This window comes from Rousettus aegyptiacus, unplaced genomic scaffold, assembly GCF_014176215.1.
Source record: "Rousettus aegyptiacus isolate mRouAeg1 unplaced genomic scaffold, mRouAeg1.p scaffold_m13_p_2, whole genome shotgun sequence".
In the NCBI taxonomy this organism is placed as follows: domain Eukaryota; kingdom Metazoa; phylum Chordata; class Mammalia; order Chiroptera; family Pteropodidae; genus Rousettus; species Rousettus aegyptiacus.
Genome location: NW_023416295.1, coordinates 7,747,646 through 7,764,212, shown reverse-complemented (window position 1 = coordinate 7,764,212; position 16,567 = coordinate 7,747,646). Strand labels below are relative to the sequence as shown.

Below are 16,567 nucleotides of genomic sequence, written 5' to 3'. Positions count from 1 at the left end.
CATTCAGTGGAAAATTGGGCATTTGGCTTTAGGTTTCTGGGCCATAAGTTAAATTGGCTGGAAAAAAAATGTCATTAAATTAGATGATTTTGTTGTTGTTGTTCAAAGGACAACTTTCTGCAAATGTCAGAAAGCAAGATTTATCAGTTCTAAAGTCTATATTCTAGGAAATGCAATTTATTCTAATAAATAAGCCAAGCATAACCTTCTCTTTAAGAAAATATCAGAGAACAGTCATGAATATTTCTTATATACAGACTTACAGCCTTAAAATAACAAAGCGAACCATTCAAAACCTGTGAAGACTTTTCTGAACGGAGATCTGAGTTTGGGAAGAGTTTCCAGTTGAGGCGCTGTGGCCCCCAAGGCTTAGAGTTCTCAAGTCATACCTTCTGAACTGCTTGAGTTTTCTTATCATTTCCATGAATTACATTTTTTAATGTCTTCAGGGGTTATCCAGGCAAACGAATTGTGGACTATTCTGTTGTTTGCTTTTGTCGTCTCTGCTTTAGAAAAAGTGCTTGGAAAGTCAGACTAAACTAGCGTTCAAGTTCAACCGGCGAGTAGAGGGTGGTATTAGGCAAGGTTACCTTCTTACAGGCGGTGACGGAGCTCCCCAGGCTGCTCCCCGAGCTGCCGCTGGCGCCGCCCTGCTCCAGGGTCGAAACCTCACACATCAGTGGTGACTCCGAGATGCTGTTTGTGCCCCAAAACACAAAAGAGAACACATTCCTGTGAGTCATCTCCGGATTCAGAAAGGAAGAAACACAATGAAGTTTATTTAAAAAATCATCTTTTCAGATTGCGTTGGACGCTGCAATTCCTCCTACTGACATTGACATTTCCCTGTTAGCGTCCCTTTTGTAATTGACGGAATTGCTATGAGCTATGGAATCACCCTGAATTTAAAACTGTGACCCGCTGTTTGGATGGACGCGATACATCTGCCTGACTTCTAGCTCTGTTAATGTTTTTTCTTAAACAAGCACTTTTAAAACCCTAATAACATCTTCCCGATTGCAACGTTAATTCTGCTCTGTCAAAAATAACAAAATGAGGGGAAAATATAATTTTAATCAGGAGGCAGGATGATATCATAAAAAGAATCTGGGTTTTTGAAAAAGATCATCTCTTTTTTTAATAGTAAAATATATTTGACTTCTAACATTGTAAAAGAAATCATCATTATGTAGTCTGGTCATCTCTTTATCATCTCTGTGGCTGGAGGCAGCATCTTAACTTCTCTTCCTTCAAAATTCTAGACTTTATATCCCTTTCTCCTATCTCTGTCCAATCTTGGTGGGCTGTATAAGCATTTTTAAACATTTTAAATTATTTCTACATCCTCGAAATGTGATAGAAATTTAAATTATTACCAAACCTGATGTTCATGCTATGACTGAAGATTTTAAATCAAGACCAGTTTAAATATAAAAAGCCTACTGAATCTTAAAGATTTCTAAATATTTCTCTTCTGAAAATATAATTTAGAATTTAAAAATGTATTGATATCTCAAGTCTACACATTTTTTGTTTGTTGACCTCATACAACATATTCAATTAATTAAAATACATTTTTAAAAATACAATCTAATGATACCTTATATAATTATAAACCTAATATACAGAATTTTTCTCTTAAATGGAGCACCAAATAGATTGAGTAAGTGAGCAATGTATTTCTAATATATAACCCTCATGTTTTAAGTTCTAAATTAGCAAATTTTCATTACTTTATAATTAGCCATAATTCAAACTGCATGAATATAGTCTGTTAGTATTTCCATTATTAATTACTTCTTTTTAATGACTACTGCTGGTTTTCTGTAACAGATCATAAATTCAGGTAAACACAGAACAATCCAAGTGAATCTGTTTTGTTTTAAATTTTTATAAATATTTTCCAAGTAATTGTCACATTGAGAACTAAAGTGAGTCTAGTTTAAATGAAAGGATAGCACCCATATTATCTTTGCTTAACCGAGAAAAGGTAGTGGGAGGAAGGAAGGAAGGAAGGAAGGAAGGAAGGAAGGAAGGAAGGAAGGAAGGAAGGAAGGAAGGAAGGAAGGAAGGAAGGAAAAATTGGAACTATGTTGCCTAGCTTTTCTGGGGCTCTCTCTTCATTTATAAATTAAGTGTTTTGGAATCAAGTCTGTGGTGCTTCCTAGCTCTAAAAGTCACTTGCAAAATATCATGGAGGGCCTGAGTTTCCAGTCCTAATTTTACAGTTTCCCCACAATGTGGAGCCTATAACTTTTAAGCTGCCATTTAAGTGTGACTGTAACTTGAACATGACAGCAGATGACCCTTTGAATGCTTTCTTGACCATAAGACGGTTTGGCTTTTACCCAAACACCAAAGAGGTTATTATCTAGAGGTTCTAAACCATTTACATATAAAAGATAAGACCATGGACCAAGCTAACTTCAGTCTGCAATAACTTAGCTCGTGTGTCAAGGAAATCATATACTATTTCTTCTAGGAGCCAATCAAGTCCCTGTGTGTAGGAGTTGAGGGAGGTGAGCTGAAAAGTCCACACAGATGCATGTCCTATTGCTACCGTGTCCCTAGGCAGCAATGATGAGCTAAGAACTTGCACCCAGGCCACACTAGGACTTATGACCATTGTCGTAACATCTCCTGTGACTCTTTAGGGGGTTAGCAATCCTGAGAGTGGGCAGCAGGTAGACTGAGAAGTAAGGCTGAGACAGACCTGATATAAAACAGAATAGAAGCCGAGCTTCAACAATCTCTGACCACTCTAGAAGGTGATCACACTTCACTGGGGCAGAGTTGGGTAGGTCCAAAATCAGGGGGTAATGGGAACAGAGGGAAAAGGAAAAGATCACCCATGGAAATTCTTTGTTTCCCCATAAAGTACACTGTATGTCACTGTGAGTAGGAGAAGGTGCTGTAGCAATTGTTAAACATAAAAAAGTTTAAGAAATGCTGAGCTGGTCTAGGGAAAGGAAGAAAAAACAAGTCTACCCATCTATATCTTGGTATGAAAGCCTTTCTGCCTATAGATGATGGTGAGATCCTAGATGGAAATGAAGATGAGGAAAGAAATTTGAAAGTGTTGTTTGCCTGCCAGGCTCACTCCATCAGTTCTAATGTTAAGCTTGTATGGCATTATAAAATAATTTTTTAAAAAATGTATATGTATATATATATGTATTTGTTTATTGTTATAAAAATTAAATGAAGCAGTAGAGTCACATAGGGGGACTAAAATCGGTGCATTAATGGACAGATGTGAGGCAGCTCCACTGTACCAATGTTCAAAGTGAATGCATCTTCTAGTCCCCAGAAACACATTATCACTCAATTCAATGATGCCTAATATTCAAAACTATAGGTAGAGAAGCTCTTCTTTTAAACCATGTGACATGCATGTGAATTTCCAGTAGGTGACTTGACCACACAGCCCAATCTGTTCCCATGCCTTTGGGAGGAAGATGGTTTTTTAGAGTATTTGCAAAGATGCTGTCCTTGGTCTCCAGAGAAGAAGACATTGGCTGCTGGAGGCTGAGGCAGAGACAGCAGCGATGTGAAACTCGTGCCTTCATTAAAATGTTGAACTTGACATTGAAAGAACTCCTGTGAAGACACACTACAGCCTCATAATTTGCTCCTAATGGTTATGACTCCACGTTTTTCCCTGGGACGTTTTCCTTTGATTTTGACAAGTGTTGACAATATTTATTAAGCACATCCTTTCAGATTGGTTTCATGCTGAAACTGCTAAGTGAGTTTCAAAGAGGAAGTAGATAAAGGTGAAAAAGAAGGTACGAAAACAGAACTTGAAGTAGTGACTTTAAAAATATTGTGGGAGGAGAAACGCGCTCCTTTCTAGAAAATGTCATATGTGAGTGAGGCGCTGAGCTGCCGCTGCATTTCAGTCACTAACGATTCATGCAATGTGACTAAGTAGGTCACCGTCAGTAGTACAAATGGCTTCAGGAATATTCAGCTAGTTCCCCAGAGAGAAGTGTCCAGTGCTTGTTAAGTTCTATGGTGCTATTCAAAGTTTGGTCCGAGAACCAGCTACACTAGTGTTACCTGGCAGTGTGTTAGCCCCCCAGGAACTCAGGTCCCCAAATCAGAATCTGCATTTTCATATTAAACTCAGGTGACTCAGATACTCATTAAAGCTTAAGAATCACTTTTCGGACATGTGAAATTAAAAACACATTTTCATTTGTCCTTGGGCCTTTGCACATGATGTTTCTTCTTTTAAGGACAGCCTTTCTAATTTCCTTCTTCCTCCTGGATAATTCCTACTCTATCTTTTGGGTCTCCACTTATAAATCACCTCCTGCACCTCCCTCCATCCCTCCCTCTGCCAGAGAGGCCACACCTTCTCTCCAATCTACTTCCAACACCCCATGCACATACAAGCACATACTCTTATCTCTCCTCAGCCCCGTATTTCCACCCCTCACCCCAACCCAAGATATGAGATGGACACTACTCTTGTGTGTTCCAACAGCACCCTGAACCATGTCCTATTTTAGCACTTGTCAAAATGTTTGGCACTTGTTAAATATTTGTCTGCCTCTCTATAGGCTGTAAATACTGAAAGAGCAAAGACACTTTAGGACCTTAGAATGGTGCTAGGCAGTGATGGATACTCAATTAGTATTTATTAGTGTTGTTTGTTCTTAATTTTCTGAGCATCCTGGTTGACCTTAAAAGACTATGCGCAAAAGGATGTTGAAATTCAACACTAAATTTTCTAAACTGGTGACAGATGGTGAGATAAGCCACATCTGAGATGATTTAAAGAATTTCCCCAGATAGCTCTGATGAAAAGGGATCCTTGATGCTATTGCTCACATGTCAAGTAAACACAGTATAAAGTTTAACAATTGTAACAGAGTCTAAAAGACCAGATTCGTTGTTATCTTCTCACTTAAAGAATGCTTTTAGTAAAATGTAGTAATTACCATTGATCTGATTGTCTTGGTCCTATTAAGGATATCTACTCTTGAGCTTTATTCTAAATCCTTTAATCTCAACACTGGAACAAAAAAACCTAAATGCTCACATCTATCAAAAGAGATCCTGAGAAAGGAATTGAGTTGCTCTGTATATCATTAATTTAATGATATACCCCAACCAAGAATTTAGAGGATTTTAAAATACACCTTCTCATTGGGTTCAAAATAGAAGTTTGATAAAGTGACTGTCCTTATTTTACCCTCGACCAAAGGGATGAGTTTGTTACATGAAGCTCAGGGGTTTAGGTCAGTCTTTCAAAACCTGATTCGTTTTCAAAGTCACATAGTATGTTAATTTATCTTACTTTCAGCGTCTCACCTATCTATTGACAAAGACTCCCTCCTTGACCAGGCTCTGCTGAGTCTTCTTTTCAACAAGACCTTGACCTTGGTCTGATGAGCCCAGTTTGAGCAAAGAATCCCACTAAGTCAGTTTGCAAGAATACCACTCTCCTTAATATCTGATCAAGTTCCTTATCCCTCGCCCTTGACGTTTAAGACCTGGATCTGCCTTTAACAAGCATCCTGTGAGGCCATTTTAGCAAGGACTATCCTACCCTCCTCTTAGCAATTTTTTATCCATTAAACCCCTCACTGTACCCATTGGCTATAAATCCGCATTTGTCCTTGTTGTATGTAGAGTTGAGCTAGTTATATACTGACATCTATTTTCCCTACTGTAGTAGCTCAAATGAAAATTGACTTGCATTTTTAACAAGTGCTCGGAAGTTTGCTTTCTTTCTTTTTTTTTTTTTTACTTCTGTACTCAAGTTTTTCTTTTCTATGTTGGAGACATCAGAAAATGATTTACTTATGTCATCCATGCAAATTAAATATGTCACTAGCTCATCAGTGGCTGAAAGACCTACAAGGTTCTCATTAATTCTATAGGATTTTAGTAAACTTTTAAGAAAAAACAACTTTGAAAATATTTAGAACCATGTTATATGTACTATTTCAATATTTAAAGGCAGCTGAGAAAATGTAGAATGGTGAATTCCAGGATTTTCCATCTCCTGGACCAGTAAAATAACAAAAACAATAATATTATAAAGTAGCCAACCTTTTAAGTTCCCAGATAAGGACACACACACAATCTCTTGTTACCTCTGCTCTTACCCTAATTCTTCAAAGAAATGACAAATGTAACAAAAACTATATTATCTAAGAATGAAGGGTATTTCTTTTTTTAAAAAAGGTCATTGACAAACTTCACTATTATTTTCGTCCTCAGATCAGCAGCTGCAGATCTAAGTTTGTGTATTTCTTGCGAGGCACTATTAAATAACAAGAGAACATAAAAAGGTCATTCATTATTAATCATAAACAAGGGGCTCATTCTTAGCAGAAAGAATGGCCTCGAATTAGCTATACTCTAATTCAGTCTTGATTGTTTAAAAACAACATTGTTACTTCATTATAGGGATATAATTTGTAAATGTTAATGATTAGTAATTTTCCCATTTTCAGTACTAGTTGTGCTGAAGTCTTTTATCCTGAAAAATTATCATTCAGTAGAGACTTTTTTATTCAGGCAACTACCAAATCTATCAGACATGTCCAGTGAAACATAGATCTCTTCATAAGTAGATATTATGCAAAATAACTAGATTATACAGGAAAAATAATCAATTAGTAAACTTCTAAATATAAGAAAAGGGTTGTACTCTAAAATGGTGTTGCTGGTAATTACACGTATATTACATATAACATAATATAATATAACATTTATTGAACTATCTTCTGTGTCAGATGCTATGTTTTGCAAATTTATATATATATATATGTATATTATAGATACACATATTTGATTTTTTTCTTTTTTTATGATGACATTGTTAAAGGAACCCAGTAAGTTTCAGGGGTACAATTTAACAGTAAGGCATATATATTGCATTCTGTATTTACCTCCCATAGTTAGATTTCTTTCTGTCACCACATATTTGACCCCTTTTACCCCATCTACCTCCGTCTCCTTCTCCTCCTACTCCCTCTGGTAACCACTAGCTTATAGTTCATGTCCATGAGTCTCTGTTTGTTTGTCTTGTTCATTTGTTGCTTTTAGGTTTATATCCCACGTGTAAGTGATATCACGTGGTTTTCAACTTGTTCTGTCTGGCTTATTTCATTTAGCATGATTATCCGGAGGTCCATCCATGTTGTCACAAATGGCAATATTTCATCAAAATTTATGTATTATCTCTGAGTAAAAAGAGAGGTGATAGCAAGTAATGTCCTCAGGAATTTAATTGCTACTATAGGATTTATTATCTTTGGACATTTAAAAGCTGTTCTACAATCTTGGGGTTCACCATGATCCCAAGAAATAATTTTGAAACCACAATTTCTTGTTTGGAAAAGAAGGTTAAGTAAGAGAACATGATAACTTAGCTTTTTATTTTTTATGAAGGCTATGAGAAAAATTTTAAGGCATATGTCTTATAAGTGGCGTAGGTACAAAAATACTATTTTAAAGTAAGGGGGGAAAGTACATATCACTATTGCTAACTTGGCGTTGCATGAATTTGTATTTATACATAAAGACCATTAGATGCTTACTATTGAATTATTTATTCCTTAGGTGCTTTACTTATTATTTTTTTAAAGTTTTAGGGGTATATTTGTTTGGATGGTCAAACTCATTACGTCACTGCATTCTGCTCCCACGTGTGTCTGCTCTTCTACCAAATCACTCTGTCGTATTTTATATTTATATTACTTCTAATAAAAATGAGCATCATTTAGTGCATAGCAGGAGTTTAGCACTCTATAAAGTATTTTACACGGTTATTTAATTATAGCCCTTTTATAAATGGAAAAAAATCAAGAATTAAAGTTTAATTTAGAATTCAAGGTTAGGTCACTGGTACATAACCAATCTGAGATTTAACCCGCTTCTCTTAATGCTATATATACCATGCTATTTTCTACTGTAACGTGTAACATCCCTTCTAATCCTTTGCTTCTATGACCATGACATTTAAATGAGTCCTGAGGTCCACAATGCCCAGTGCTTTGGCATTTGAGAAATCTAGATTCAGATTTCCACTCTACCACTTAGTAGCTGGATAAAATTGAACATAGTACTCAGAACTCTCTAAATCTTAGTTTCCTCACCTGTAAAATGTAGATTACAGTAGAGGCTTCATCATGGAACTATTCTGGTGGTTAAATGGGGTTATTCTTTAAAGCAGTAGCGTAGTGCTGGCATAGCGAAAGCACTCAATAGTAAATTAAGAAATGATATCATGTTAAGCCCTATAAATTTATTTACTCTTAAGTCTCCTTGTTCATTCCATCTAAAACTGCACAAAGATATGACATACATTTTTGTATCTGTCAACGTGGGAAAATATCCAGATAACCAAACCGAAGCCCCAAAGCTTACAGAAGACTGATCTGACAGTGCCAAAAATCTAAATTGGCAGTGTTTTGAGAGGAAAGTAGGTGTTATTGTTAAAATAGTCCTTAACTGGAAAAAAATTACTGAGATTAATACATAAGAATAATTTTCCTAAGGTACTTTGTATATTTTTTCCTTTGTGTTTCTGTTTGACTTTTTAATTTCCTTGGCAAACCTTTCCTTCCAGAGATACAAAAGAATTAGGCCTCTGCTTCAATTATCCCAAACATCGCATCATATAACTGAATTAAAGAAATGTTACCGGAAGGAAGAAAAGAAATGAGATCTTGGCTCGAATCATGTTTGTTGGTCATTTCCATTTAAAGTCAGTTATATAAAAATGCTATAATGTACTGAAGGGGAGTAAAAAAAAAAAACAAAAGATAAGAAATGTAGGTGTGTGTGAAAAATATGGGCACATGTCGACCTGATGTGTCGACCTGATGTGTCTACTGACTGCTGTAGAGTGTAGATTTTAAGAAATCACTGTTGATAAACGAGTAAACAAATTTTGTCAGTTTCTTAAATTAGGAAAACTGATATGTTATTCTATTGATCATAAAAATGTATAATATTTTACATGTTGCTTTGTTGAGTATAAATTTATGATTTTATGAAAAATAATCTGGACATGTTTTTCAAGACTCTTATTCATGCATGCCTGTTACGTTGTAATGCCTTTTATAGACCTCTAGAGGACAGACACCAGAATAAAGACTTATGTACTGAGATATTTAACTCAATATTTATTATAGAAAAAACTGAAAAGGAACAGTACCTTCACCACTGATGGAGTTAGAATGCAAACATTAACAGGGTACCCTTTCCCCCTAAAAAAAAATGACATGGAAAAATGCTCTTGTGTTAAATGAGCACGGTTGAATACAAAATGTTATACTGCATAATTACTGACCTAGGAGGCATCCCTTTAAAAACGTAATATTGGTCAGGTCATTTCTGTGCTTAAAACCTTGCAGTAGCTCCGCATTTCATTTGAAGTAAAATCATGTAATTTGTTGCCATGGATGCCGAGGCCCTGCATGCTTGGACCCAAGGCAGCTCTGAGACCCCGTGTCCTTTATGCCCCCTCCCTTCATGCTGGCCACACTGGCCTTCTTGCTATTTCCTAGAGCAAGCAAGCATACTGCTCTCTTAGCATCTTCCCTAGCGGGCCCCTCTGCCTCGAATGCTTTCTGCTGGTAGACTGGCTCACCTCACCGCATCGCCTCCTCCAGATCTTTCTCAAATGCCCCTTTTGGAGGCGGCTTCCTCTAGTTGCCACACAGGCTGCCTTATCCCTGGCCTTCCAATCTCTTCCGCCCTAAGCTGTTGTTTTCAGTATTAGACATTCCATGGAATGTATTTATTTACGATCTTTATTATTTATTATGCGTCACTCCTGCCTGCCCTCCCCCACCCTGCAGATTATAAACTCCTCAAATGTGGGGCTCTCCCTTGGTTTTTCATTATGCGTTCCCAGTCTAAGAGCGATGCCTGGCATATAGTAAATGTTAAATGAATGAACTGATTAAAACATAAATGTATACATAGTTTCATGTGCATAAAATCATGAAAATGTTAATAGCTGATAGGGTTATTTCTGATGTTTTCTTTATAATTCCTTTCTGTATTTTCTAAACTCTCTGCACTGAGCTTGTAATTTTTTTGTGATTGAAAGAGATCTTTAAAAATGTGTAATCTCTGTGTTGGGAATCTAATGCTAATGAAAAAATCTGGAAATGCAAAATTCTATTAGAATGACAGCTATGAGGAATTTTCCTGATTATTAAACAACTAACTCCTTCAAAATCAAATGAAATTTGCAGTCTTGACATATAGGTAACCACTTGAGCGTTCAGTTCTCGTGGGTCCTACCAAATGTGACAGATAATCCAGCTGCTGCACCGAAACTGGGCTGACATGATGGCCATCAAAACAAACTCAGAAAATGGCGATCAAAACAAACCCAGAAAATACTGCCTTCGACTCAGAGCGACTTCCCACAGGGAAGCGTTAGCGCTGCCGGAAAAGAACCCCTTAGCAGATCATGTTCTATGAGCCTGCATCTTGCTTGCCTTAGGTCTCTAGGCGGTGAGGCTGTCGGAGTGTTTCAGCGGTCTATGTAGATAACTGGTAAAATGGAATTGAACTTGGACCATCGTATGGAGCGAGGGCTTTTCTCATTGGGGATAATGAGAGTTTACTCAGAAGAGCAGAAGCTTGCGGGGGATGGAGTTACTGACACAGTTTAAAACAACATCATCACACCATAAAAACATATCCTTTCAAAGTAACACTTGCTCTCCCGATGGGTAAGGATGGCCCACGCGGATGGCTTCATTTTTCTTAAACAACCTCAATGGTTTTGAGAATTTCATCGAGCTCTTCAGTGGGGATATTAGACTTAAAAAAAAAAAAATATCCAAAGCCTATAGGAAGCTCTCCAAGAAGAACTAAAATAGCACTCGGTATTTTGAAATGAGGTTGAAGACTATCTCTTTAAAAGAGGAGATGACCTTGCCCAGACATTTTGGGAAGGGTACTAGAATTTAATAAATGGCTTTTCTCAATGTACCTGGAGTCCATGTCATTATAATTATAGATTCTTTCCACATGGTTCAATTAACTCGATTCATTTTCATTTAAGTAAAAAGTATAACTTGTTGCATGTCATTTAAAATAGAAGTATAGTTTTACATTAAAAACATCTAGCAATGAGAGTATAAACAGAACTCACTAACTGGGAACTATATTGACCTGAACAGTATTAAAATAGTTTAAATAAGTGGCCAATAGCAATGAGAGTATAAACAGAACTCACTAACTGGGAACTATATTGACCTGAACAATATTAAAATAGTTTAAATAAGTGGCCAACACTTAAAAACTGGAAGAATGCACCTAAATAATTCTGAGTTTTCGTCTTCTCCTAAAACATTGCTAAATTAGGTTATACTGAGTAGTACTTGGTGGACTTGGGGCGTCTTTAAATTCAGCATGCTTTGTGAGTCTCATTTTTGGTACAAGTACTGGCCTGGAAAATATTTGATTATGCAACCTCCGAATAACAAATGTCCCTGACATTTTAAAAAATTTGCTTTGCACTTTGAAATAAAGCACTTTGATACATAATTTTATTAGGGTTGGGAGAGATCTTTTCTGCTCTCATAGCAAAGGGTTCCATAAGCTATTGGACTTATTTTCTTCTTGGAGACAATATTTGTAGAAATCACAATTTAGTAAATATAGCTTTACCTATCAATGTTAATATGTATCAATTTCTATTTTCAGGTGCACTTGTATTTCATATTGAAAGAAGTGTTTTGCAATATAGCTGGGATTGAATTAATATTGCTAGATTTCATTTCCAAATTTGTTATTTAGTTCTTGAGGTGAAAAAGAACATCCAATTCATTATTGAACCCCACAATACAGTTAGCATAAAGCCTGCCCATTAGTCAGTGCCCAATAAATATGGAAGGGTCGATAAATGGCACCTTTTCAAAAATCTTAGTGCTTCTTTTTAATTATCAGATAAAAGTCATCTTTTCATTCTAACTCCGTGCTTTTGTCTATGAGAGTCTACAGTCCTGACATACAAATGTCAGTGAAACGACCAGATAGCTAGAAATAATCCATACACACAATAAGTGGGACTGCCTTTTTTTAAATCGAGACAAAACTCATGTAAATTATTATTGCAGTATTTGAAACCAGCAGAATGAACGACATCGACACAGTAAACAAATATGGACTTTGAAAGGCCATTAATATAAATATGTCCAAATTTTAAAAATTGCTTATGCCCTATCGTGTGAAAATATTGCCATGTGCTAGAAGTCACAAGACTTGGATTTGGGTCCCAACTGTCATTTTTACTAGTTTGACCTTGGGAAAGTTGCTTAATCTCCCCAAGCTTCAGTTTCTTCACCCTCTAAATGGTACTAATACTACTTACTTTACAAGATTTGTTGTTGTCGAAGGGTGAGATTCTTAGTCCATAGTAATAGATACACTTCACTGAGCACCCTCTCTGCCCTGGTCACTGTGATAGGACCTGTTCATTTGTCACTTCAGACCCTTATAGCATCACAGTAAAGGAGATGGTATTAGCCTATTATATTCATAATGAGACTGAGACTCAAAGGTTAAGAATTTGCTCAGCTGCACAATTAATCAAGTGGCTCAGTATGGAATGCAAAGCTAAATGAACTTGACCCCCGTCTGTGCTCTCTCCCAGACGTCCTGCTGTCTTCATGCTCACTTCTTTTGTCTCAACTTCTTAAGAACTGTTTTTCTTTAGGGTGCCCCCATTTTATGGGGACACTGAGCCTCAGAGAAGAGCAATGCAGGCAGGCGGTAAGTGTTAGCGTGAGGAGGTGTCTCTGGCTGCCGCACCAGGCTGGATGGCTATTTCCATTGCGAGAAAAGCTGAACTTGAGTCACTGAGAAGTGTCACCAACCGCACTGCCAGGCCTAAGCCTCCATGAGGGTGGAATAGAAAAACATGCTCCTTTTGTGATTTCGGGGATGAGGATAGTTCTGCTTAACCAAGAATTCCTGCCACCGGTCTAATTTGGATGCCGAATCCCTCAATAACGCCTTGGAGTCATTCAAACTAGAAGAGGCTGGAAGGGGCCTGAAGGGATGGGGCACAGAGGGGTAACATCTGACGGTAAAAACGGGAAAGGTACACAGCACGGTCTGCAGTTTGGTGGAAGGGATGTGATAAACCAGGAAGTCTGCAGTTAGGATCAGAAGCTGAGGGTCAGAACACAGGGGGCTCGTGGGATGCTGGAATGAAAGAGGCAGCTGTGGTCATGACTTGGCTGTATAATCCCCTGGGCCCCACCCCCCACGACCAACCTGGATTCCTGGGAGTGACTTCTGGCGGGAAAGGCAACAGAGAGGCAGGTAGGTGAATTCGGTTCAACTACCCACATGGCTGATGGAGAGGGCCACACCCACAACAAAGGGGTTACAAATACCAGTGGATGTGGGAAGAAAGGAGAGTGGTGGAAGGAAAAGAAACAAAGTTTTAGTATCATTTAAGGAGAAAGACACATAGCAGGCTGTCTTTAAAAAAGAATAAAAGAAGCGAGATGATGAGATTGTAACAATGAAAAAATAACTGAGAGGGGTTCAAAGATGGCATGTGTAATTTCAGACACCTGTCTTGGGTAACATGCTGACTTTGTGTCTTTGATTGAATTGCACCTCTTTGATACATCAAGGGTAACTTACATCTTGTAGATAAGAATTTCAGAACTTTCCAAGCAGGTTTATGGGCATCTATAGGTAAAGAGTACACTCTGTGCTTCTCAAGCTTACTATTTTAATATTAAGATAAGAATCGAGAATAGGTCTTTATGGACATTTATTCCAGCTTCTTCAAATATCTCGTAATTATGTTTCTGTACAACACTTACTGTAGGCATTCTGTAGTCCTTTTTTTCAATGCAAGTCAATACTATACTACCTCCAATCAATCTCAAAGTCACTATAACTAACTACAACTATAACTATAAAAATATAACTATAACTAACTGTAATTATAAATATATAACTATAACCATAACTATAACTACAACTAACTATAACTATAAAAAAAGATAATATCAATAAATATAGGAAAAGTAAATGAGAAGGAGTCAGTGAAATTTCCTTTGCATCTCCATTGCTCGTAGTCACTGGCACATCATTAGAAGCTAAGACAATTTTACTGTGTGGATGAAGATGCCAGAAATGAATGAAGGCAGTGAAACAGTAGAGGTATCAAAGGAGATACCTGGCGGTGTACACTGAGTAGAGAGGCAGATGTGAACAGACGACTACACAGAAGACTTCCAATCTACGTCATTCGCTAAGAATTATAATTTCAGGGAAAAGGTCTTCATGCTTTTTTAAAATTTAGTCCTGAAAAATTTATATTTATTGATAATAAATAAAACAATTATTTTTTAATTTTACTTTTTATTTCTGGCTCACATGAAAAAATGTAGTTTATGTGTATGTTTTGATTTACACTCAGTAAACATGTTAAACTCATTTATTAATTCCAATAATTTGCTGATTCTTTTGTCTTTTCTATACTCACAAGTAAACTGCAAATGTTGAGAGTTTGGGTTTCTTCTTGTCCATAATTTTTACCTTTTATTTCTTGTTACTGCTTTACTGCATTGGTCACATTCTTCAGTGAAATGTTGACCAGAGTACTGCAACATTTCTTAAAGTTACAGTGCTATGTATTATGTTTATTGTGGGTTTTTTTTTTTGTTTGTTTGTTTGTTTGTTTTTTTCATATTAGGTTAAGAAAATTCTGGTCTATTTATATTATTTTAGTGTTTTTATTCTATTAATCATGAAAAGATGTCTCATTTTACCAAATGCCTTTTTGCATTTATTGATATAACCATATTGTTTTTTCCCTTTTAGATTACTAATTTGATGGATTATAATAATTGATTTCTAATGTTAAACAGTTTTGAATTCCTGAGATCAACTCAATTTGATAACAATGTATTATCCTTTTTGTATGTTGTGGGACCTAGCTTGCTAATCTTTTGCTTGGGATTTTTTCCTCTATAATCATGAATGAGATTGATTGTATTTCATTTCTTCTCTTGCCAGGTTGGTACCCAGATTATGTTATCCCATTTTAAATTTAGTATACTGGGATTTGTTCATTTGATTTCCTTTTTCAAAGAACCATCTTTTGATTTGTCTATTCTTTATAACATATGCTTACTTTATATTGTATTAATTTCTGGTCTGTTTATCATTTACCTTCTTTTACTTCCTTTGGGGCTATTTTATTCTTTTTAAAATCTCAGAAGATAAAGGCTTACTATTATTTTTAACTTTTTCTTTAAAAAAAAGTATGCCTTTAAGGCTATACATTTTTCTTTTACAATAGCTTTACCTGCATTCCACAAGTTTTGAAATGTGGCATATTTATTGTCCTTCAATTCAAATGACTTTCTAATTTTCATTATAATTTTTTTGATCCACATTTGGAAGTGCATTTTTAATATCTATTCATATAGAAAAATTAATTTACTTTTTATTATTGATTTTTAGTTGAATTGCATTTTACTCAGATATCATGGTCTGCATAACATTAATCTTTGGTATTTGTTAAGAATGGCCAATTTCTGTAAATGTTTCATGTATTCTGCAAAGTTTGGTTGTAGTTTTCTAAATATATATATATTAAGTTAAGTTACTTGTGATATTCGAATTTTCTAAGTTCATATTGATATTTTTGGATAATTTTCTATTTCTGTTAATGTTTCCTGTTTTAATTTTGTGCCCATTTTAATATGTGAATACAAATTTAAAATGATATATTTTTCTGGTTATTCTACATTTGTTATTATGCAGTGAGATAACTTCTGGCAATGCTCTTTTGCTTTAAATTTCATTTTACTTGATAATAATAAAGCTGTATTCATTTTCCTTGGTTAGCTATTTCATTGTACATCTTTTTCCATCCTTTTTAGTATTTTATTCTTTAAATGTTTTACTTTTCTTGATTAAAAAAAAAAGCTCCAAATAATATTCTTTGCATTTTGTTGGGAACATTTAGTCCATTTACTTTTAATATATTCAGATCCATATCTACCACTTCAAATGTACTTTCATTTTGTCCCAACTCTTCTTTGGTTTTTGTACCATTTAGATCAATTATGATTTGTTATTTTTTGAGTAGTTTAGAAGTTATTCTAAAATATATAATATCTATATCTACTTTAACACATTATAAAATTAATCAACATCTTTATTGACTTCCTGGTCAATGCAAGGATCTTAGAATACCTTGACTCCAATGGAAACCTCCCAAGTTGTATGATTGCATCATATTTTAATCATTTTTAGCCCCCATAAGGCATTATTAATATTGTTTAAAAAGTAAATGTTTCTTTAGATTTATTAAACACGTAAAGGTTTTCTTCTTTTTTCCCTTTTTTTGTTATCTTAGACCTCATATCTAGACTGCCATTCATCTGCCTGAAGTCAATATTCTATCATTTTCCTTAGCAAGAAGTAATACTCTCAATTTTTGTCTTAAGAAAATATTTTTATTCTTGGAAGATATTTTCACTGAGCATAGAATTCTAAACTGGCGATTATATCTTTCATACATTAAATACATCAATTC

At 35.6% G+C, this 16,567-nt stretch overlaps 1 protein-coding gene across 11 annotated transcripts in view; it reads right to left on the bottom strand.

The window, feature by feature from the left end:
• Window positions 1–16,567, bottom strand: part of LOC107515045 (SPHK1 interactor, AKAP domain containing) — a 123,889-nt gene that overhangs the window by 89,341 nt on the left and 17,981 nt on the right. For 10 of the 11 annotated variants that reach the window (XM_016153393.2, XM_016153405.2, XM_016153402.2 and 7 more), the window contains exon 2: window positions 591–696. In XM_016153393.2, the coding sequence (XP_016008879.2) occupies window positions 591–696 (106 nt within the window). Of the gene's footprint in view, window positions 1–590; window positions 697–13,272; window positions 13,485–16,567 lie in introns of those variants that run through there. The other variant, XM_036236997.1, reaches the window with a different exon arrangement.